Genomic DNA, 23,202 nt, shown 5'->3' with positions numbered 1-23,202 from the left:
TCCTCTGATTCCTGGTCCACTCCTCTCCGTGAGCTTCTGATGTTGAGGAGCGTGTGCGGATTATTTTGACGGGATCCCATTCTAGAGCAACTCGAACTTGATTACTTAATGGCAGAAGACCCTGACCCCACTATTCTCCACCTGTCCGAAGGCCCTGGATTGTCCATTTAACCCTATTTCTGATGAGACAAAACAATGCCCAGTCAAGAGATTTTGCAACACGAAAGCCTCAAAGGGCAAAGCCCGGAACTCCTGTGCCCCAGCCTGGCTGCCCCACATTGAGGTGTCCCTTCCTGGGGCCCCTGGCTCTGCACGGAGCTGGCCAGAAGCTGAGGAGGAGGAGGAGGAGCCCCGGGGGCAGAGCCTCCCCAGAGGAGGACAGATGGGCAGGCTGGCCTCAGTGCCAGTGCTTTGAACAACCTTTTTGTTTTCCAGCCAAACATCCAGTCTCAGTTCCCTGCCCCCGCCAACTCCCTGGCAGCCTCCCCCCCCAGCCCCCCACCAACGTGTGCGTGTGCGTGTCTCTTTGGGCTGGCTCTGAGGAGTGGGTGGGCTCTGGAGGGATGGCGGCTGTTCTTTATGACCCGGAGCTGATGAAAGAAGGCTGGCAACTGTTGCCATCTGTCTGGTGGGACGTCATCAGGGACGTTCTTGCCCATTCACTCCTTCATGCACCGCTGGGCTCAGGCCTTTGTTTGGTTGGCTGGCCCTGGGGTGGGGGGGCTTCTGTAGGGCAGTTGAGGGAGGCAGCAGGTGAGAGAAGCAGCTTCTTTGTGTCTGGACCAAACTTTCAGTGACTCACTAAGATAATTTGCATGAGGACGCTGCCCAGGGCCCAGACAGCTCAAGTGACGACCGCCTCCAGCCCTCTCCCCATTTCACACCCCTCCACCTCCCCCCTTCTGCCTGTAGCTCCCTGGGCTTGAAGAACATGGCCCCCAGCTCCTCGGCAGGGCTGGGGAGCCGGAAAAGCCACTCTGGTTCTCTCTCTCCATCCTCTGTCCCCATCCCTTTCCCAGTTCCATATGGGTCTGGTCCCTTCCTCTCTCCCCACCCCCATCCATCCCTTAGAGTTCCTTGCTTTTTGTTTGGTTTCTGCTGCCTGGCAGAGGGGCCGGAGCAGGAGAAAAGGCCCATTAGCTGCTGGGCAGCTGAGTAGGAAAAGAAAGGAGCTGAATAGAGCCTCTGGGGTTGGCAGCCCTCCAAGCCAGCTCCTGGTCTTTGAATAACACCCCAGGCCAGGGGCTGGGATCAGAGTGGGGGAGGCTTTGGGGCATTTAATTATTTAAAGGTCTCAATAAAAGGAGTTAAGTCCCTGGGGCAGGGGGAAGCTAGGCAGATGGTGTGGCCAAGGATCTGGGAATCCGGTGCTGGTGAGCCAAGATGGGGGTGGGGGAGGTAGGGAGTGTTGAGCCCAGGGTCAGAGCTCAGGCTGTGCAGGGCTGGAGGAAGTGAATCAGGGATTGCTCTTCAGATCCCAGCAGTGGGCCCCGCAAGTAGCTTTTCCTACACCAGGTTGAAGCAGGGGCTCAGCCTTTCTTTCCTGAACTCCTGCCCGCCCCCACCCTGGCCAACCTCAAAGTTCACATCTGCCCTAAGTGAGGTCCAAAGCTGGAAAGTGTGGGGATCACCCCTTTACCTCTCTTCTGGCACTTAGGGATGGTTCAGATTGATTCAACAGCATTGATCAGGGCTGGGCAGATAGATGGCAGGATTTTCCCTTCAGCCATCCTTCCCTCCCTCCCTCCTTCCCTCCCTTTCTCCCTTTCTCTTTTCCTTCCCTTCCTTTCCCTTCCCTTCCCTTCTTTCTTCTTCGTGGTAAAATTCATATATCATAAAATTCGCCATTTTATCTGGTTTCATTCTATATGGTGAGACCATACAGTGAGTCTGTGAAAGTACGGACGAGGCACATAATTGGAGTTCCTGCTCTTGGCGGCAAACCCATCGCAGACATTTCCACTGACAACATCGCAGTAAGGGCTCCATCATGAAGATCAAGGTCAGATGGGGCCCCTCGGTGGAAACATACTACTTAGGTTCCAATCTGGCGTTGCCATTTACTAGCTCTGTGACCACAGGCAAGGTACTTCTCAATGCCTCAGTTTTCTCATCTTTAAAATGAGCATAAAATGTAGTGCCCATTCTGTGTTGTTGAGGGGATTAATACACGAGAAGAGCTTAGAAGAGTGCCTGGATCTTAGTAAGCACGAAGTTTTATTAAATATTAATATCACCCTTACCAGCCCAGAAGGCCTTTATGTACGTTACACAATGGAAACTGAGAGAAACAGGGCATTTGGGAATTGGAACAGGGCATCTGGGAATTGGGTTTGAGGCCAAAGGAGAATTTGGCGAGGACAACAATTTACTTCCCCCTTTCTCCCATTTGTAATGTGCTGTGGTTGGAAATACGGTCATAATGCGGCTCCATAACCCCCTTTCCCACCTGCACCCCTCTTCCACCTTCCCCAGGCTGAGCCAACAGCTGTAGGTCCTCAGGCTCCGAGACCTTCTGGTCCAGACTCTTGCTGTGTGGCATTTGGGGCATTACCATTAGTCCCATTTTACCGGTGGAATAACCAATCCAAAAGGTCAGGGCGCTTGAGATTTGATTCTTCTGCTTCCTGGGGCTTTTGTCACTCTCCTTAGCCCCTCCCAGACTGCAAGGGCACCGGGCATGAGGCGGTCACTGCAGGGCACACACCGCAAGACAGCCTCTTTGTTAGCAAGGCTTCATGTCTTAGTCTGGCCCTCGCCCTGCCTGGTGGGGTGTGTTTTCCGCATCTGCCAGCGGAGGCAGTTCTTTCTTCCTCAACCTGTCTGGGGGGCAGTGGCGATGTCTTTCAGCCTGGGACAGCGGAGGATCCCACCCGGGACCGCCTGGAATCAGACCTGCCTGGCGAGGGTGGAGAGAGGGCAGGCTGCGGGGGTGAGAGCAAGCAGGTGTCTGGCTCCCTCCCTCCCGGATATGGGCCAAGGGAGGAGCCCTGGGCCACCCACCCACGTCCCTCAATCCTCCACCGAGCAGCTGGCTGGACCTTGAAACTTGACCAAACACTCTTGCTTCTGTTCTCTGCGCTTCGCTACAGCGAGGAAGCCCGAACGTCCTCTCGCTCTGGGAAGCCCCACCTTGGTAACAGGCTGCTGATTGGCTGGCGGGGCAGCAGAGCGGGCCAATCAAAGTCTTCCCTGACGCGGGAGGTTCCCCCGAGTTTTTAAAGAGGGGACTAGGGGCGGGGGCATTAGGTGGTTGCGGAGCTCAGTTGAACAGCCGGTAGACTGCGGAGGTTGAGGCCTTTCAGAAGGAAGCGGAAAGGCGGAGAGCGGCCTCTCGGCGTGGTGGCTGTGGTGCCGGGAGTCCCTCCCGTTCGCCACCTGCTGCCTGAGTGCCTTGGGTCCCTAAAACACCGTCGTGTCCCCGCTGCTTCTACACCCTCGCAGCCATTCTTGAGCAAGTCTAGAGATTCTGGATTTCTGAACCTGTCCTCTTTCCAAAGTCTCTATAGATGTGGGCGTTTATCTCCCCAAGTTCGTTCCCTGGGCCCTCTTCGCTCACCCACCCCTAAAACCTAACTGACCATTGCTTCATTATATTATACCCATTGCCACCGGCCTCATGCGCTCTGATACAGTATATATTTGTGAGGACACCTTGTGAGTGTTGTAAGAGAAAGTATCTTTAATAACTTTGTTCCCCCAGCCCAACCTTCACAAACACAGAGACTCCAAAGACCGAGCATGGGAGCAACAAGATGAAGGCTAGAGACAGGTGACCAGGGGTTGACTTTAGCCTCTTCCACTTACTGACTGTGTGATCTTGAGCAGTTAATCATTCTCTCTGAAAGTATTTCTTTTCATGAAAAATGCTAAGGATAATAGCGCCTGCCTTCTAGCATTACTGTGACAAAATACCTAAAACATGAATGTTTACTAATGATGCTGTCATTTCAGTACTGAAACAAAGGAATGAGTATTCCCTGCCTACATTTAATTTCAGCCCTCCATTCTTGGTTTGGCTGCTATGGAGAACTCTTGATTTTAGGGATGTTTAAGATTCCTTTCTATAAGTCTACCATCCAAAATCTGTAAAGAGTTTATCCAACTCAACACCAGAAAAACAAATAGCCGATTAAGAAATGGGCAGAAGACATGAATAGACACTTTTCCCAAGAGGACTTCCAGATGGCTGACAGACACACAAAACTATGCTCAGCATCACTCATCATCAGGGAAACACGAATCAAGACCATAAGGAGAACCCATCTTACACCTGTCAGAATGGCTAAAATTAACAACACAAGAAACAACAGGCGTTGATGAGGTTGTGGAGAAAGGGGAACCCTCATGCACTGTTGGTGGGACTGCAAACTGGTGCAGCCACTCTGGAGAACAGTTTGGAGGCTCCTCAAACAGTTAAAAATAGAATTATCCTTCGATCTTATTATTTACCCAAATAATTTCACCTTATTATTTACCCCAATATTTACCCTTATTATTTACCCAAACATTATTACATTTGATCTTATTATTTATCCAAACAATAAAAAAATACAGATTTGAAGGGACACATGAACCCCAGTGTTTCTAGCAGCATTCTCAACAGTAGCCAAACTATGGAGAGAGCCCAAATGTCCATCACCTGACGAATGACTAAAGAAGATGTGGTAGATATATACAATGGAATATTACTCAGTTGTCAAAAAATGAAATCTTGCCATTTGCAACGACGTGGATGGAGCTAGAGTGTATTCTGTTAAGCAAAACAAATCAGTAAGAGAAAGACAAATACTATATGACCTCACTCATATGCGGAATTTAAGAAAGAAAACAGATGAATGTTAGGGAAAGGGGTGGGGGAGAGAGGGAGAAACAAGCCATAAGAGACTCTTTTTTAATTTTTTTATTTTTTTTTTAAAGATTTTATTTATTTATTTGACAGAGAGAGAGAGATCACAAGTAGGCAGAGAGGCAGGCAGAGAGAGAGGAGGAAGCAGGCTCCCTGCAGAGCAGAGAGCCCGATGCGGGACTCGATCCCAGGACCCTGAGATCATGACCCGAGCCGAAGGCAGCGGCTTAATCCACTGAGCCACCCAGGCACCCCCCATAAGAGACTCTTAATGATAGAGAACAAACTGCAGGTTGCTAGAGGGAAGTTGGGTGGGGATTGGCTAAATGAGGGATGGACATTAAAAGACCACTTGTGTTGAGCACTGGGTATTGTATGTAAGTAATGAATCACTGAATTCTACTCCTGAAACCAATATTACACTATATGTTAACGACCTAAAAAAATTTTTTTTTAAAGATTTTATTTATTTTGACAGACAGAGATCACAGGTAGGCGGAGAGGCAGGCAGAGAGAGAGGAAAGGAAGCAGGCTCCCTGCTGAGCAGAGAGCCTGATACGGGGCTTGATCCCAGGACCCTGGGACCATGACCTAAGCCAAAGGCAGAGGCTTTAACCCACTGAGCCACCCAGGTGCCCCACGACCTAGAAATTTTTTAAGAAGATTTTATTTATTTATTTGACAGAGAGAGAGATCACTAGTAGGCAGAGCAACAGGCAGAGAGAGGGGCGGAAGCAGGCTCCCCGCTGAGCAAAGAGCCCTATGCGATGTGGGGCTCCATCCCAGGACTTTGAGATCATGACATGAGCCGAAGGCAGAGACTTAACCCTCTGAGCCACCCAGGTGCCCCGAATGACATAAAATTAAAGAAAAAAAAAAAAAAGAAAGAAAAAAGAAAGAAAAGATTCCTATCCATAAGGCAATATAAGACATAGACTAAAACTTAGTATAGGGTCCTGCTTTTAGCTCATGGATTTTTACTAAAGGAGAGATGTCTTGGCAGGAGAGAATTCCTTTTTTGCTTCAGGACTTTTCTTCAAATTCCTCTCTCAAAAGTTTTACAAGAAGCAGCATCTGAGGACTTATAATCCATGCCATTTGAATAGGATTTGACATTGTCCTTTTTTTATGGACTTGTGGGGTACCCTATCTCATCTCCCCCATATACCTACATTAACGCCAAGATGACTGTTTTTCCCCAACCCCTTTCCTGGAGCCACCCGGAGGCCGTCTCTTCTGCAGGCTTCAGCTTCCCACAAGTACTACACCCTGGTGCACAGATTTGTATCAGGAAACGGAGACTGGAAATTCAGTGCTCAGGGATCCCTCTTGGCCATCCAGTTCTAAGCCCCTGATGGGCCCTGTTGCTGTCTGAAGGGCCTTTGTGGATGTTGTGCATTGTTCAAAACAAAGGCAATGATGGAGGAGGGGGCCGCCTCAGTGGCGCAGGGTGATGGGGGCAGGGAGGAGGGCAAGGAGCACACAGCACTGAGGCACAGTTCAATGGGAAGTAGTAGACCTGGGTTTCAGTGTCGAGTCTATGCCATTAGAGTTAAATCAATCAAAAGTGGTAGGTCTCAATTACCATATCTGTAAAATGGAGAGAATCATACTTGCCTCCTCACTGGGTGGATATTTTAGGAAAAGAAATGAAGCCATACAGTTGAAAGCACTTTATATGTTTAGAAAAGAAAAAAAAAAGGTGTGTGGGGTGGGTGGGTGGATAACAGACTGAAAGATCCATTTTATATCACTGTTTTCAGTGGGCCCCAGAGAATATGATCCAACAGGTGTTACTAAAATTTTGGAAACCAGCTCTGTGCTAACTCTTGTGGGTACGTGAAGGAATCATATGACATAATCTCTACTTTTAAAGAACTTACCATCTAACCAGGTCGCTCCACTACCCCATGAAAGATTGATGTGTGGTGCTGACTGTGGTCTTGCAAGGAAGTTTCCAGACCCGATCCTATGTGACATTACAAGGAAAGGATTGTCTGATGATGTGACAAAGAAGCCAGCAGGTAGGGGTGCCCCACTGGGGCCAGCACAGTTGCTGGCTTCTTACTGTTGCTTTTCTGTCCTTGGCAGGGCGCAGGAGCCTTACAGACCACCCTTACCGCTGCCTTACCAGGGCCCATGAGTCATGACCTCATGCCTCGGGATGGGCTTGCGGAGACAACCGTGCCTTCACCGGGGTCTCCTCACCTGGGCTGATGCTGCCCTTCACCTGCAGTCATGGAGGTTCCTGTTCCTGACACTCCCTCGCCTGTTCCCTTTCACCGCCGCTAGTTACAAATGCCATCACAGCTAACGGCAGCAGCTGCTCCGGGGGGACCTGGGGTGGGACACGGGGTGCTCTTGTCCCCATCCCTTCTGTGCTGGGCAAGACAGGCCACTTCCCTTCCCCCTCCCACCGGAGGAAGAAGGGTGCTAATGTACCCTTCTGATCTCTACATTTACCCCAGGTAGACTAGAAAAGATGCAAGGTGCTCGCCTTTTCCCCAAGCACAGAGGGCTGTGTCCCCTTCGGGGACTGCCCCCAGCCTTCTTGGTTGGGGTGGTTGGTCTGCAATGGGGTGAAGGACCCGTTCTGTTGCTCATGCTTGGCAGGAAGTTTCCAGCTCCAGCAGATTTTGGGATTGCCCCCCAAAAAGTCTCAGCCTAACTTCTGAGGAAGAATAGGTCTGTGTAATCACTATCATCTTTGAAAATAAGAGCTGGGCTATCCTAATTAAAATAAAAATCAGTACCAAGTCTCCCCCATCAGACTGTCAAAATGACTCAGGTCTGAAGCAGTATTTGGCCTTGTGGGATGTGGGGAAATGCGGGCTGTCAGGGACCATCGGTGAGAATGTCCATTTGTACGCGCGCTTTGGAGAGCAGGCTGATGGCATCTGGTGGAGGTAATGGGCTCAGACTTCACAGTTGGCCGTTCCCTCCTGGCTGTGCACACCAGTGGTTCTTAACAGGGTGGTGCTTTCGGCCCCCAGGGAATATTTGGCAACCCTGGAGACACTTTAGATTGCTTTGTTTTCTATTTATACCAACCCAGAAATAGTCCCCTTTCTTTTGCTCTGTTGTTTGGTTTGGTGCGTATGTGATGCCTACCTTGGACTGCTTTTGCCGTCATCAGGATGTCATCCCCAGCACCTGGTCTGTGCTGCCTGGGTCTTAGTGTGTGCCTGGTCATCCATCCCCAAGCCCCTGGAAGCATCTGTCTGACAGCCTGTAGGAAGCTCTTCCAGTCTGCCTTTGGGGAGTCCCCTTTAGATGAAATAATGGATTGAATAGTGTACCCCCAGATTATTCATGTCTGTCCAGAACCTTAGAAAATGGTCTTATTTGGAAACAAATAAGGATCAGGATGAGATCATTATGAATTAAATCCAATGACTAAGAGACAGAGATAGATACGGAGAAGGACACGTGAGGACCGAGGTAAGCAGAGGTCAGAGAGAAGCTGCCCTAAGCCAAGGAAAAGGGGCGTCAGAAGCCAGAAGTGTGAAGGAAGGATTCTTTCCCTGAAGCCGTCGGAGGAAGCATGGCCTTCGTGGCACCTTGATCCTGGCCTTCTGGATTCCCGAAATCCAAAAGAATGAACAAATTTTAAAAAATTGTTTCATGCTGGAGCGCCTGGGTGACTCCGCTAGTTAATCATCTGCCTTTGGCTCAGATCATGATCTCAGGTCATGAGCTCAGCAGGGAGCCTGCGTTTCCCTCTCCCTCTGCCCCCCTCCCCTCCATTCACGTTCTCACTCACTGCGCTCTCAGATACTGCATACACGCATACATACATACATTAAAGAAAATGTGATCATTGAGGCCAATGAGAAATGCCCAATGAGAAATACTTTTCATATTTCCAAGGTGCCGGAGGGTTGTGAGCCTCCACGTGTGAGGACAGGCCGGGAGACCCCACCGGACACTTGCACTGGGCTAGTCACCAGGGCTTGCCCATTTGCCATAGTGCCCCCTCCCCTGGATCACCTTTATTCCTGGGCTTCAAGCTGCTTGTGTCCCTGCCACCCTGACCACATAGAACCCTATCTAGTTCTATTTTAGGACTCAGGTTTTGTGGCTCCTTCCGTGGAATAGCTTTCCCTACCCCTTCCTATACTAACTGCCCTTGCTGGCCCTTAGTATCTGACTCAGATCAGCTTCCGGAGCTGCCCGTTAAGCCTGGCACGCATCTGTTACCATCCCAGCCTATCTTTACAGTCTTATGTCACCAAGGGCCCCAAGGCTCTGTATGACAAGGGGTGGAGACGTGGGGGACTACTGGAGTACAATGTTTACTGCTGCTGGGTTGCAAGAGGGTTCAACACTAACCCCACCTGCTTTCGGATGCTTTTGCTTAGGGTAGATAGGTCTTCTCACCTCCTCTTGGGACTCTGACCCATTTCCTGTTATGATCTCTAAAACTGGGTCAAGTGTAATTCTGTTCTTTCTCCTCTAAGGGTAGCTGGCCACCCAGACACCCAGGAGGAGCTGCTCACTTCACTTTAGCATTTGCAGGTCCTGTTGGAGCCCAGCACGACCAGGCAGCAGGCACTTGGTCCTTTTGTCCATTTCGGCCTTTCCAGGTCCCATGCGGCAGCCAGGGACCAGGTCCAGTCTCTCGTGTCAGTCCTTCTCAAACCACCTGTGGGCTCTCTCTGTCCGCAGCGCGTTGTCTAGTTTCCGGGAAGGATCGCTGCTCTGGAAACTCACGCTGCCATGGGATCGATCATTGTGTTTGCTCTCGCTGGGCACAACATGGTGGCCTCGGGTACCCCAAGGACTCAGTCAGTGGTGGGAACCGTGTCTGAGAGCTTCCATTTGTCTGTCTGAGGCAGAGGACTTTCTGGGAGAATCCGAGGTCTCCCCAGGATGCTGACTCTCCTGATGACACGGTTTCAAGAACAGACCCTCCTCCGGACTGCTGGGAGACTGCCTGTGGAAGGGATGGCTGACTACTGAAGAAAGGAGATCTTCCGTCCCACCCCGCCACCCCCTTCCCCCACCCCAGGGGGAAAGGGTGCCTGGGGCTGCTCCTACAGCTTTCCTGGCCACTCAACCCTAATCATTTCTTCTTCCTCTTAAAACAAAACAAAGAGACATTTTGTCCTTATACTTCATTCGGCACTTAAAGTCTCAAATAAATAAATAAAATCTTAAAAAAAAACCTACTTCAAATATTCTCAAATTAATAGTCTTTTAAATGGTTAAGCAAAATACACCTGGTTACTACCAGCTTCACCAAATTCCACAGCAAGGACCAGGAGACTTTGTATACTAAATGCACTAACTATTGACCTTTGCTGGCTTGGGGTTTTGCACACGATAAACATTTCTTGAGGGACTGAGCTATGCTCGTGGAGAGAAAAGATCATATGTACGTTCTTTTCTTGTCTTTCTTCTATGATCCATCCTTTTGCCTCTCTTACCAGAGCTTAACTTAGAGGGGGTCTGGGAACTTGGGTGAGAAAATACTATATTTTGATTTTTCACACAGCTCACTGAAATGTAACATTCCCGCCATTACAAAGGTAACAAACCACTGCGGTATTAATGGTCCCTGAGGTTTTATCACCAACTGAAATCACAGGTATTTTTATGTCATATTACAATTATTGGAAACAGTTCAAAATGTCATTTATGTTCATCAATACTTCCAAATGAATTAGACCCATTGCTAGATCTTGCCATTTGTTGCATTAATAAACAAGCATATATACCATATAAAAACCTGTATATTTTCTATTTTGATAACTGTATTCAATGCAACTGGGTTCCTTCAAAATCTTATGCATTCTATGCCTTTAAAAACATTTTTTTAAAAGATTTTATTTATTTATTTGACAGACAGAGAGTAGGCAGAGAGGCAGGCAGAGAGAGAGGAGGAAACAGGCTCCCTGCAGAGCAGAGAGCCCGATATGGGGCTCGATATGGGGCTCGATCCCAGCTGGGATCATGACCTGAGCCAAAGGCAGAGGCTTTAACCCACTGAGCCACCCAGGCGCCTCGCCTTTAAAAACATTTTGAGAAGAACTCCGCAGTTTCACTAATCTGCCAAAGGGGTCCACAGCACACAAAGGTCAAGATTCTTTGGTTATACAGTGCCTTCTGGTGCCTGGATTTTTTTGTCGGTGTCCAGTGGGGCCGAGGACCAGCTGATCGGAGCAGTTGGAAGAAAGTGGAGTGGATTGAAGCCTTAAAAAGTTTCAGAAAAGGCTCTGCTGGCACAAAGTGAGATGCTGCCCACTAGTGGCTGGATGTCAGAACTGCGAGATTGACTGTAAGGCACACCTTTACCGGGTTTGGGTGCTAATTCTAGGTACTTGGGTCAGAAATAAGAGAAACAGAGGCAGTGGGTGGTTTTACCCCTGCCCACATATCCCTGTCGCTTGAAGCCCTCTCCTTCCTCCTCTGCTCCAGCCATCTTCGCCATCATTCAGTGACTTGGAAGCTTCTCCCGTTTCAGGAGTTTATACCGGCTGTTACCTCTCCTGCACCGCCCCTCCCACCTCTCCATCTAGATAACGGTGCTCTCCCTCCTTATCTGTAATCTGCCCCTGAACTGCCAGTCTAGGTCAGCCTCCTTGATCATCTGCACGCAGACCTGTAGCTCACGTCCTTCACAGCCCTCTCTCAGTTTGTAACCACATCGTCTCCCCACAATTTTTTTGTGCCATGGTTTTTGTGTCTGCCCAAGGATACTCGTGCACTGATGGAGAGTACATTTCGGTCGGAAAATTCGTAAAGGGACTGTGAATGCTAGCAGAATGGATTTAGGTACACCAGCAGTTAAGTCAGATGGCCTTCGTCCACATGGCCCCTCCGTGTTCCTCGTAGACCTGCTTACACCAGTGAGGTGGAAACGTCAGGCCCAGCACAGGGGACAGAGGATGATGAAACTGACAGGCCAGAGGTCAGATCCTGGCCTCGATGCTTCCTTCCCTGAACAGCACCTGGAGCTGTGATTTCCTTCCCATCTTTGTAGCCCCTCCCGTTCCTGCCTAACTCTTGCTCCGAAGGACCAAGGTCGTTCACTCCGGCTGAAGATGGGGTTGTAGCATGTGAAGCCGTCTCGGCAGGGAATTTCACAGAATGTATTAGTGAACATATTCGGTAAGGAATATATTCAGCTCAATAAGTATCAGTTGTGGTGATTTCCCTTTTCGAAAATAGCGGACTGCCCCTAGCGCCAGGCTAGTGTGCCCCCCTAACTTCTGTGACATCTGCTAAGCACCTGGCACTTTGGGGCTTTCGGGAGAGCTTGGATGAAAGAGCAGAGAGGCTGCTCTTTTCCTCTTACAAGCCTAACTAGGCTGCATCGCCTTGGACGACCCTCGGTTCTGCACAGTGACCAGTAGAGGGCAGGAGCAGTTAAGACAAGGATACTCAGGACCCGCCCGCCCCAGAATTCCTGGCTTGAGGAGGGAGTAGGGAGGACGGGGAGAGAGAAAAATGTTAACAATGAATGAAAAAAAACAAGACAAGACAAAACAAAACAAACAAAAAAGCCCAGTTGTTCCTTATATCCCGGGGGACCAAATGGAAGGAAATGTGCTGCTAGCAGGATGGAAGTTAGACTTCAGGAAGAACTTCAGGAACACAAAATTTGCTACCTAGAACTTTTAGACAGGTGACTTTTTTTTTTTAAACCCCCTAGCTACCACTGTGCAAGCAGAAAAGATGAGAAAAGGGGTTCTTCCAGTCCGAGGCCTATGTGACCCACTAGGTTCCCTTATAGGAACCCTTCCGTGTGTGGCCTAAATGACTCTGCTTTCGCAGATGCAGTCATAAAATAACTTTATTGGTCAAGTTAGCCACCACTCATGCTCTTCCTGTAATAAGGATCCTTTATAGAGGCATGATGGCGTTCACATGCAGATGCTTTCTGAAGAGCCTGGGGCGGGGACAGCCTTGCCCCCCACATCAGAGCTCCTTTGTTGAAATGAGCTGGTTTGGCTTTTGTGGATTTTTGAGTCTGGAGCCAAGAACATAGTCCAGGGATCCTCCCCTCCACTTCTCAGGGAAGCTGCTTTGAAGCATACACAGTATCAGGAATCTGATGGCATCTGGGCAAGGGTCCAGGCTATGGCTAGCTGTCCTCAGGGAGTCCCTGTCCCTGACTGCCCAGTTGGCTCCATCCCAGTGGTGACCAAAGAAGCGGGATGCTTACGCCCCAGGCAACATTACCTTTCAGACATGGGAAGAAGGAATTGCTTTCCAGCCAAGCTATAAAGTAAAAGACATCTTCAGTAATGAGGGTGTAGCTCAGAGATGTGAAAGCAGAGGGTGTCATCCTCCGCACGGGCCAGATCTGGCTGCCTGGCCCAGGCTTCCCAGACCCAACAATCATCTCCAGCCAGAGCTCTCACTAGGAACTGTGGCCTCAGGACAAATCAATAAACACAGCTGGACCACAGCGCCCTCCTTTGGGCTAGCCGGGCATGTGCAGGGCTGGCTGGAGTCTGTTTTTCTCCCCTCAGGATGTAGACCTTTCAGCCTGGATAAGAGAGGAGGACACACTACCTTTCTCATGCTTCGGGAACCACGTGCCTTGGAGGATAAGGACCCGAGTAAGGAGCGGCTGGAAACAAGCAGAGGGTGTGGGGCAAGGGTGGACCTCAGGGGGCTGCTTCCTCATTTCAGCGGAATAGGGATGTTTAGCCCTGTTACAAGGTCTGGCCTTTCCTTTCCCAGCTGCTAAAATATAGCCCCTCGGTGTATCAAAGCCTCAGGCTGGGTGTCTCCTCCCATACCAGTCCCTGAATATTGTGATCATGCCGGTGCCCTCTGGGCTGGTGGCTTTCAAGGAGTGAGCTTCGGGAGGTGTAGAGGTGACTCTTGATTTCGCTCCCGCTAGACACTAGTGTGACTTCTCTGTAAGGCCACAGGGCTGAAGGCCATGCGCTTTGGGCTCTCGTGCTTCTGCCTAAGGCACAGAAGCGGGGGGGGGGGGGGGGGGGGGGGGGCCAAGGCTGAGTGGATGAGGAGGGTGAAGGAGGAGGCAGCTGGGCAAGAGGTATATTCTGAGGAGCACTGAGAAGCAGCCCAGAGGAATCGCACCCCCGCCACCCGTCTGGCCAGGGATTGCGGGGGAAAGCACGCTCCCGTGCGGTTGCCCAAGCGACTTGTACAGTTCATGACGCCAGATTGTTGGGAAGAACTGTCTGGGGTTGGGACTTCCAGGGATGACTTCCTCTGCTACCACGTCTGTCCTGGAAAGAGAGCTGCAGCCATGTCCCTCAGTAAAAGGCTGCCTGTCCCCTGATCCCGCCTGACCCCGCCTACAGGGAAGAAGACTATAGAGGGAGCCCATGGAGTTCTGTCACTTGGTCTGTCCCAGACCTTCCAGCAAAAGCCAAACCAAACCATCAAGCCAAATGCAGTGGGGTGTGGGGGGCCCCCCGACCCCGTGCCCCGTGCAAGGGCCGCTCAGATCTCGATGAGGCTGGCAAGGCGCAGGCAGAGGGGCGCGTCCACCGGCATCGCGCTGCGCTTGATCTCGTTCCCGTCCAGGCGAAGCACCTGCAGCTTGGAGAAGTTCATGACGTCCACCACGGTGCAGAAGCTGCTGATGGAGAACTCTGTGGGGACAGGAGGGGCGGGGTGGGTGGGAGAAGTGCGGATCAGGGACCGGGATCCACAGGGAGGCGGGTCAGCCACTGCGAAGCGGCTTGAGCCCTTCTGAGGGCAGGAGTGGGACTTGGCTGGGTGGGGCGGCGGCTTCGGGATCGGAGTCATACCGACTGGCACCGCTAGGGGGCAGCACCAGGGGCGGGAGCGGAGTCTCCGCCAGCGTCTGCGGATCAGCTTCCTCGCCGCCCCTGCTCTGCCGGGTACTCTGCAAACCCTGGAACGTCTTGAGTGTCCATCCCGTCAGGACCTGATCTTCCCCATGTGTGCGTCAGCAGGGGGAAGCAGAACGTAATCAAAGACCAGCCTTAGCAGCTTCGAAGGACTTTGCCGAATGGCTCTGAGAAGGAAGACTGGGAAATGGATGGACCTAAATCCGGAATATTTCCTGACACTTCGCAGATAGAAGGGGCAGGAAATTAAAGAGAGAAAGCCTGGGCAGGGAGACAAGTGACCTTGCGTGCAGGAGATTTGAGGGGCGCATGTCTCCATTCCCAGTACTGCCAAAGGACTGAGCAAGGCCTTGAGGTTCAAGTAGGTGGAAATTCATAGACAAATGGGGCTGTCGTGGACCTCAAAAGTCAAGTAAATAATTCCCTTGCCTCCTATGTTTAATATGATATGGCTCACCCTCCTTTTTTTAATCTCAAAAGAAGTCCCCTTTTTTAAAGATTCCCCCCCCAAACCCACATTATCTTAATAGATATAGTAGTTCTGTTTGGGTTTAACATAAACCCTTCCCTTTTCCCTCTAATTGGCCTCTTGGACATATTGGCCAAATCGGTTTCAAGTCTCCTGGGTTAGGAACTTAAAGGGAAAGCACCAAGAGCTCAGCTACAACGCCAGCAGCGATGGCACACATCACCAGGAAAAGCTGCCTCCCACGCCATGCCTGAGGGCCTCTGGAAGCCCATTTCTGCCAGAGGGGCTCCTGGTGAAGCTTAGTGTCTGGGTGGGCTACATCTCGAGCACAGTTTCTAACATGGGGCAGCCCCAGAGCTTGCCTGTGCTTCCACCAGAGGCATTCCTCTGCTTGCCAGGGTGGCCCGGAGGCATGGGAGGAGCGGGAGGGGGATGGCCTCCTAGAGGATACGGTCATGGGCCATGGGCACGAAAGGGAAGGTTGCAAAGAAGACAGTGTGGGGAGCTTAAATAGGCTCGTTAGCAAGGAAAGTGCTTTCCAATGAGCACAAACAATTGTTTTCAGTCTCTCTAAGGAACTGACTGAGAGGGGGCACCTGGGTGGCTCAGTGGGTTAAAGCCTCTGCCTTCAGCTCAGGTTATGATTTCAGGGTCCTGAGATCAAGTCCTGCGTCCGGCTCTCTGCTCAGTGGGGAGCCTGCTTCCTCCTCTCTCTCTGCCTGCCTCTCTGCCTACTTGTGATCTCTGTCTGTCAAATAAATAAATCTTAAAAAAAAAAAAAAAAAGAAGACCTGACCAAGAGGGGATGGGGGGAGACTATAGCCCATGCACTTGCATTGCAAACTTAAGACAGAAAATCCAGCCCCGAAGAATAATGCAACACTGGACTGGGAAGAGGGGAGAGATGGGAAATGCCTGTCTGTGGGCAGCGTTCAGTGGGGGGGGCTGTGACGAGGCGGCGGGGTTGGGGGGCGATAAGGAGGGGAATGGGTAGCGATGGGAGGAGTGTGGGGAAGATGGAGAACTTTTGGATACTTTCTGATCTCAGGAAGTAGATTAAGTTGCCTCTGAGTGGGGAGGTTGGGCACATAGCTTAAGCCAGGGGCTGCGCCTGTGGTAGCCACTGAGGAGGTAGCCACTGAGGAGGGTAGAGGCGGGAGGGCTGGGGAGAAGTCAGCTGGGTCGGCTTATAGCTCATTTCCTACTGGGGACTGCACTAGATGGATTCCCTACCCCCGCCTCGGGCCCTCAGGCCGTCTGCTAAATCCTGGATCCTTGTGCATATATACAAATATGGGGGGTACTTAGGGCTGCTAGACACACCCCGTGTATCGATTCCATCCACACAGCAGCGCACTGTGCCCCTGTTTGCCCTCCCCACGCTCACGAAGAGGACAGGGCTTCTGCTTGGAGACTCTGGAGGGCATTTTCCAGCCCAGATTAAATACTGACATAAGTCTTTCCAAATTCCTCCTGGGGTACCCACCCTGCTCCCTTGGATCCCGCAGCTACTGAATAACATTCTGAGCTCTGTTCCCTTGCTATTGCCAAGCTGGAAAATCTGAGGGAGATGCTAACGGAAGAGGCAAGGGGGAGGGAGGGGACTGGCTTGATTCCCCTGCAAACTCTTTAGTTCCTGCCCTCTGTTTAGCTCCTCCCCCAGAGGACTGCTTAAGTCCCACCTCCACCCCCCCTCCCCGCCCCGGCCCCCAGTTGTGGGAGGACATCCTAGGAGAGGGGGCCGAGTCGGGGCACTGTCCTGTCTGCTGGACAGTCTGAATCAGAGAGAGATTCCTCACGGTCTCAGACAGAGATGCCTGGTGCCAGGTTCTTGGATATTGAAGGCCAGCCTTCAGGGTTTTACCTACATAGCCTGGGTGGCCTGGAGAGACGGCTGCACCTTCTCAGTGTCCCCGTCTTCACAATTCAAGAAGTCAAACAAAACAGGACTATGCCTGTCCACTCCCAAGCGGCAAGGAGAGAAGAAGCTAGTCCTGATTATTGTGTCTGGCTCCTCAGTTATGTGCCAGGCCCCGGACCAACACCTTCCATGTTTTGATTTGCTATTTTAAGACAAATTAAATGCAGGAAGTGGTGTTATTTTGCCTCAAAAGCAGACTGGCAGAGAGACTTAATGATAACTAGATCAGGGGATCTGGCTTCAATGACACAAGAAGGGATTTGGGGGAGACACTGAATGTGTTTAGGTTGTTTGACTTCATGGGGAACTTTCTTGCAAGACCTGGGGACACTTAAGTGAAGGGGTTTTATGTTCCGCAGAGCTTTGCGAAGGGGCGGGACCCCCCCGCATCTGAGTGGCAGATGAGCTCTGCGTGGAGGCAGGCGTTGACAGGGTGCCCCACCTTTCTCTGACTGTGTATCATCGGGCAATAACTAATGGGTGCTCTCCCATGACAGCGGCTCTTTGCTGGCACATCTTCAAGGTCAAACACAGCACATGATGTGACCTTTCTGATGTGACAGTCCTCCCGGATTCAGAGTAGGGTGACAGGTGACTGCTGGGTAGGATGATGGACAGCCACGAGTAAATGTCAAACCCTTTCCAGCATGTGACATCTCAGAAGCATCCCAAAGCACTGGCCCACTTGGGAATAAGACCTGCCCCTCCCCACCAAAAAAGAGAGACTTTACATATAAAGCTGTCTGGGTGCTCATGACGGTGTCTCGCACTTCCAACAGAGGACCAGACACCTCCGTACCTCGCCCGCCCCGCTGTCGACCTCTGGGACCGGGTGCCTCTCTCACTCAGAGGGCTGTTCAGCCTGTTTCTGTCTTGCTGAGTGATTGATCTGTTCCTTGAGCACCAGGAGAGAGAGGAGGGGGCGGGAGAGGATGAAGCCTCATTCCCCATCAGTGTTTTGACAGCGCCCTTTGCTCACAGCAGGCTCTGCTTCAAAGCCCTTTGCCCAGGGGTCAGTAGTGAGTCCTTTCCCAGGGAAAGGGGGACCTGGCTGACCAAGGAAGGCTCAGTACCTTCCAGCTGGGACTCCCAACATCAGAGGCCCTGGGGTAATGTAAGCACATTCTGAACACAAGATCCTGACACGGAGATGAAAAGCAACTAGATCATTCTACCTCAAATAAGTATTTCAGTCCTAAGAGGCAGAGGCAGCACTTTTGATTCCTTCAAGCATTCTGGAAGACAGGAGGCCTGTGTCTTTGCCCACTGCCCCAGGGCTTTGTGGTGATAGAACCCCTGGCATCCTAGGGGGACCTCTACCCCACCACCAGGGGCTCCTTGTACTCCAGGGAGAATGGACCAGAACGAGTGCCTCATTCGGCTCATAGAGGCTGCACATTCTTATCCAACAGCAGCTATGTTTAAAAAACAAATAAACAGCCAAACACACAGCTGGCTGTAGAGGCAGGGATAGAGCGTGTGGAAACAGAGTTCCTCCTCTTCTGGGTCAGTGAATGAAAAGGAAAGCCACAGTTTCTTAACAGCCCACCTTCCTCCCAAGATGGACCTGGAAGTTCAGCTTAAATCCCCCTCTCTAGGAACTGCTCTCATCTCTCCTTACTACTCAACACCCAAGCCCCTTCTCTCAGACACATAGAGTTCCTGGCTGTCCCCTGCAGGTGACCCATTAAATGATCAGTTCCCCTGTGACATTCCCATTTCCCAGAATGGCCTTGTCCCTTGCCTCCAGCACGCTCTCACTTAGCTCTCAAGAGTTAAAACAAAGCTTACCTCTTCTGGGAAATCTTCTTCCAAGCTAACCCCCCCACCCCCAGAATTTTCCCAGCATTGCTGTTTGGTCTAGGGGCGTGCCATGTTGGACCTCTTGGACAGGGGTGGAGCGTGGTTTGCTGGTGGCTTCCTTTGTGTTCTCCGGCCCCCCTACTTCTGTGTCTTTCGCATTGCTGCTAGCACTCACAATGGGGTTTTTTCCAATGAAACAGACAGACACTCCCCACTCCCTTCTGTCAGGGTCTCACCATTGATTCTATTGCCTTGGAGGTAGAGATTCTCCAGGTTGGTGTTGACCGGGGGGATCTTCTGCAGCTGGTTGTAGGAGAGGTCAAGCTCAAGGAGGCTGCTGGAGTTGAAGGTGTTGGAGGCCAGGCCGTTGTTGGTGAGACTGTTGTGGGACAGCCGCACGTACAGCAGCTTGGGGGACCCCCGGAAGTAGCTGTCGGGGACGGAGTAGACGTTGTTGTGCTCCAGGTAGAGCTGCTCGAGGGCTATGGGCAGCCCATCAGGCACCTTCCGCAGGTGGTTGTAACTCAGGTCCAGCAAGATCAGGGACCGGAGGCCCCTCATCGCGCTGCCCACTTCCTGGATCTCGTTGTGCTGGAGATACAAGGCCGTGAGGTTCTCCAGACCCTCCAGAGCATTGTTGGGGACCCTCGAGATCTGGTTGTGGTCGAGGTGGAGCTCCCGCAGCGATCGAGGCAGCGGGCCGGGCATCCGGGTGAGGTTGTTGTGGTCCAGGTAGAGCCTCTCCAGGTGCCTCAGCTTGGAGAAGACCTTCCTGCCCACCTTATCGCTAGTGATCTGGTTGCCATGGAGAGCAATCCAGAGCAGCCCAGTGGCGTTGTCGAAGACGCCCTCCTGCATGGACGAGATCTGGTTGTTCTGGAAGTAGACGTACTTCATGCGGGAAGGGACGAAGGGCAGATACTTGAGGTTGCGGTTGTCACAGTACATGGCCGTGGGGAAGTTGGGGGGGCAGTCGCACTCCTGGGGGCAGTCACGGGGCTCTGGAGGGGGCGGAGAGCCGTAGGCATAGGCTGGGCCTTCCTCCACCCCATAGGGATAGGGCTCATAGGGCTCATACGGGTAGGGCTCATAGGGGTCGTAGTAGGTGGACTGCTGGCTGCGGAGGTAGTGGAACCACCAGTGGGGGTCTTCGTCGTACTGGGCCCGGGAGAGGGAGCAGAGCCCGGCCAGCAGCAGGAGGGAGGCCCACTGCATTTTGTCTCTCTGCAAGAGGGGGGAGAGAGCAGAGCAGGCAAGCATGAGTGAGACAGCAGGGAGGCAGGGCAGCAGGGAGGCGAGCCTTGGGCTGTGAGCAATCCCATCTAACTTCTGCAGCGGGCTCCTGGGACAGGGAGCCCTGCCCTCACTTCCTGCACACCTCGCCCTCCTGGTGCCGGCTCTGAGCACATGATCCAGGTGGCCCATAACTCCCTGGGGGAGCTGGGTACATCTTGCCCTGCTCACAGAGTCACAGAAACAGAGCCTTCGAGATTAGAAGGAACTTGAACCGGGCGCACTGCATTTTTTTTTTTTTTTCAAGAGGCAGGTCCTTAGGAGCCTCTAGCAGCATGAAGGTTCTGTTGGGGGAGCTGGGAAGCCCCAGCACTCATCCCTGAAATGAGTGCAGGAGTGGTGGGGAGCAGGGTGGTGGTGCGTGCTCTTCAGACTTGAATTCCCATTCAGTTTGGACTCCCCGGGAATCTAAGATTTTCCAAGAGTCCAAAGAAAAAGCCCTCTAGTCCTTTCCCTGTCTCTGGGAAACCTCCAGAAGCATCTTGAGGTCTCAAATGGGAAGATCTGAACTACTCCTGGAAGATCTTTTGGTCTCTTGGGCAGGCTGGGGCTTTCTGGTTTCTAGGCTTTGGGGAGGGGTGTGGTCCGCCGGGAGTCACCGCAAGTTTTGGGCTAACTTCCAGAGTGTCAGTGTGGGTAGCAGTCTGCTGGGGGAGAGCACTCTCTGGTTGGCAGTCTGCAGCTATCCATGCCAGTTGGAGGGCTCAGGGTCTTCATGTAACAGCGACAGTACCCCCCACCGGAATGGGGACGTTGGCACCAGGTGTGGCGTTGTCTTCTAGGGTGGGTACTGAGTGTGGGGAGCCTGAGTCAGTGCACTTGGCTTCCGTGGTATCGAGTAAATTGTTAGCCTCCCTCTTGCTCCCCCATGGACATTACGCTAGAGCCATGTGGACCCCAAAGAAATGAATGAAGAGCACTGAAAAATGGGATAGGAATTGAAGACACTGAGTATACCCAAGAGAACATGGCTTTGGAATGGGAGTCTGGCATCCCTTCTCCCATCCTGGGCTACCTGTGATGACATATGGATCACCAGCCTCCATGACCAGCCCTCTCGCCCCCCCAGTGCCCAGCAAACTGTCACCTTGAGCTGCTATGCTAGTGAGATAAGAACAGGGCAGGCATGGAGAGAAATGTGGGTTTGGTGCCCACATTTGGGAGGAAAACTGAAGGTATGGAAGATGAGGAACCCTACTGGTCAGCCTACTCTGTGTACCTATAGCCAAGGCACTGGATAGCCCTTGGGAGCAATGGGAACCTTCCAGAGGTGTGAGTGTCACCCTTGGACAGAGGAACCTTAGAGCCTTTGCTGGTCGTGGGAGGGTCACATATATCCCTCACCTTGCTATTGGACTTCCTGGGGTTGGCCACTGGAGACAGAGGAAAGAAAGGAATCTAAAAGTCAACATCAAATCCAATGATGGGAAAGACCCTGACTGTGACATTCAAACTAGTCACCTCTGCCACCCTGCCTCCCAGGCCGCAGACCTCTCTGTTTCCTGAAAGTATGTCCCGTCGGCCTCCTTCATTCCATTAGCCTCTGGGCTTGCAGGGGAGAGGCACCTGGCTCGTCCTCAAGCAGCCTCAGGCCTCAGACAAAGAGCCCACAGTGTTTCTGAGAAGCCAACCCAACTGCCCACTGCCTGGGCAGGCTGGCTGGGCCCTGGCTCCGGCCAGGAGAGAAGACGGAGGGAGCGGCCCACTGCCAACAGTGCATTTTTCCAGCACAGCCCTGGACTGCTGCAGGACCAAGGTGGCTGTCTGGAGGCTGGCACAGTGAGCCTCTGTCTCCATTTCTCCTTCCAGACTGGGCATCTTGGCAGACGAGAGCCACCTTCCTCTTCAAGACCCAGCTTTCCAGGGGCCGTGCATCCTGCCCGCGTTGGCCTCTCCTCAGGAGCCGTGACGGCCAAGAGGGCTGCATGGGGGGCTCGCTTCTCTCTTCTGCTCCGTCAGCAGCGTTGGCCCGCAGTCACCTGCTCTGAAACCCCTGCCCACCCTAATGGCAGAGACCTTCCTGTGCTCAGAGTTTCGTGAAGTGGAAAGTTTCTGGGATCGGTGCTCCCTGAGCTGTGGGGAGCTGACTCAGGAGCTAATGCTGTCCTCTCCCTTCTCCACTCTGGAGAATGATCCTTCCCTCCAATCAGGGTTGAAGAGGTCAGACCAGAAGTCATCCTCTCTGCTGGATTAGATCCTCCTTCATGGCTCCCTGAACATGGTTGAGTCTCAACATGTCTCTTTATTCTTTCCCTTTCACCCCAGCAACACACACACACACACACACACACAGACTCACTCACTCTCACCCCCCCATCCTTCCCTCGTAATAGCACTCCGGTACCATCATCTGCCCACAGGCCAGACGGCAGGGCTGGGCTGGTGGGATTATGAGTACCAGTGGGACAGAGCTGGCTTCTCTAGATACCTGGTCCTTCCCTTTTTCATGCCTGAGAAAGGGAGCCCCCCTCCCCAACAACCGGAAAGGAAGCATAGGACAGAGGTAACATATTCCTTCTACTCCCCCTTGCGCCTCTCCAGCATCCTGGGGTCATGGTCCGGATGGGAGAAAGAGGAACGGCTCCTCCCTGTGAGCCTCTCTCCCTAAGCCCCGGCGCTGCCCTTTCCTCCCGTTATGGAACTACAAGGGACAAAAACTGAAGTAAAATGACTAAACTTACCGCCAGTTGAACCTTTCAGAGAGTGACCACGTCCCTCTGTCTGGCCTCCTTGGGTTGGAGAACGTGTGAGAGAGAGAGAGACAGAGTGTCTACTGAGAGTGTGCGGGTCTTTGCCAGGCCAGGGTCCCGCCCCCAAATTCCTAATCAAATATTGTGAAGAGAGGGACTGAGGAGGCCGGATCCTGGCTTTTTCGGCTCTGCTGCGGGGGCGGAGCTCACACTGAACCAAGCAAAATCCTTCCGTCCGCCTGACGTTAGAAAAACCACCTTCTTTCCACTCACTTATCTTCCCTAAAGCATTGGCAGCTCCGGGTCTCTTTCTGCTGAGTGAGTTAGTGGCGCCCTGGAAGGTATTTGTACAGTCTCTTACCAAGTGTCTGGCT

At 52.1% G+C, this 23,202-nt stretch overlaps 1 protein-coding gene across 1 annotated transcript; it reads right to left on the bottom strand.

Moving 5' to 3' along the window:
* Positions 1-12,629: 12,629 nt before the first annotated feature.
* On the bottom strand, positions 12,630-22,948 carry FMOD (fibromodulin). The gene is made up of 3 exons (XM_045983697.1): positions 22,820-22,948; positions 19,082-20,069; positions 12,630-14,430 (listed from the first exon to the last, which is right to left on the bottom strand). The coding sequence occupies exons 2-3, from the start codon at positions 20,058-20,060 to the stop codon at positions 14,279-14,281; spliced, it is 1,131 nt and encodes a 376-aa protein (XP_045839653.1). The 5' UTR covers positions 20,061-20,069; positions 22,820-22,948; the 3' UTR covers positions 12,630-14,278.
* Between the last annotated feature and the right edge of the window lie 254 nt (positions 22,949-23,202).

Source organism: Meles meles, chromosome 17 (genome assembly GCF_922984935.1).
Source record: "Meles meles chromosome 17, mMelMel3.1 paternal haplotype, whole genome shotgun sequence".
Lineage (NCBI taxonomy): Eukaryota > Metazoa > Chordata > Mammalia > Carnivora > Mustelidae > Meles > Meles meles.
The sequence above is the reverse complement of the archived record's forward strand: the minus strand, read 5'-3'. Positions and strand labels throughout refer to the sequence as shown.

Coding starts and splice junctions, on each gene's coding strand:
- FMOD (XM_045983697.1), bottom strand. CDS start 20,060: ATGCAGTGGGCCTCCCTCCTGCTGCTGGCCGGGCTCTGCTCCCTCTCC. Junction 14,431..19,081: donor CCAAGGCAATAGAATCAATG/GTGAGACCCTGA, acceptor CTGTCCCCACAG/AGTTCTCCATCAGCAGCTTC.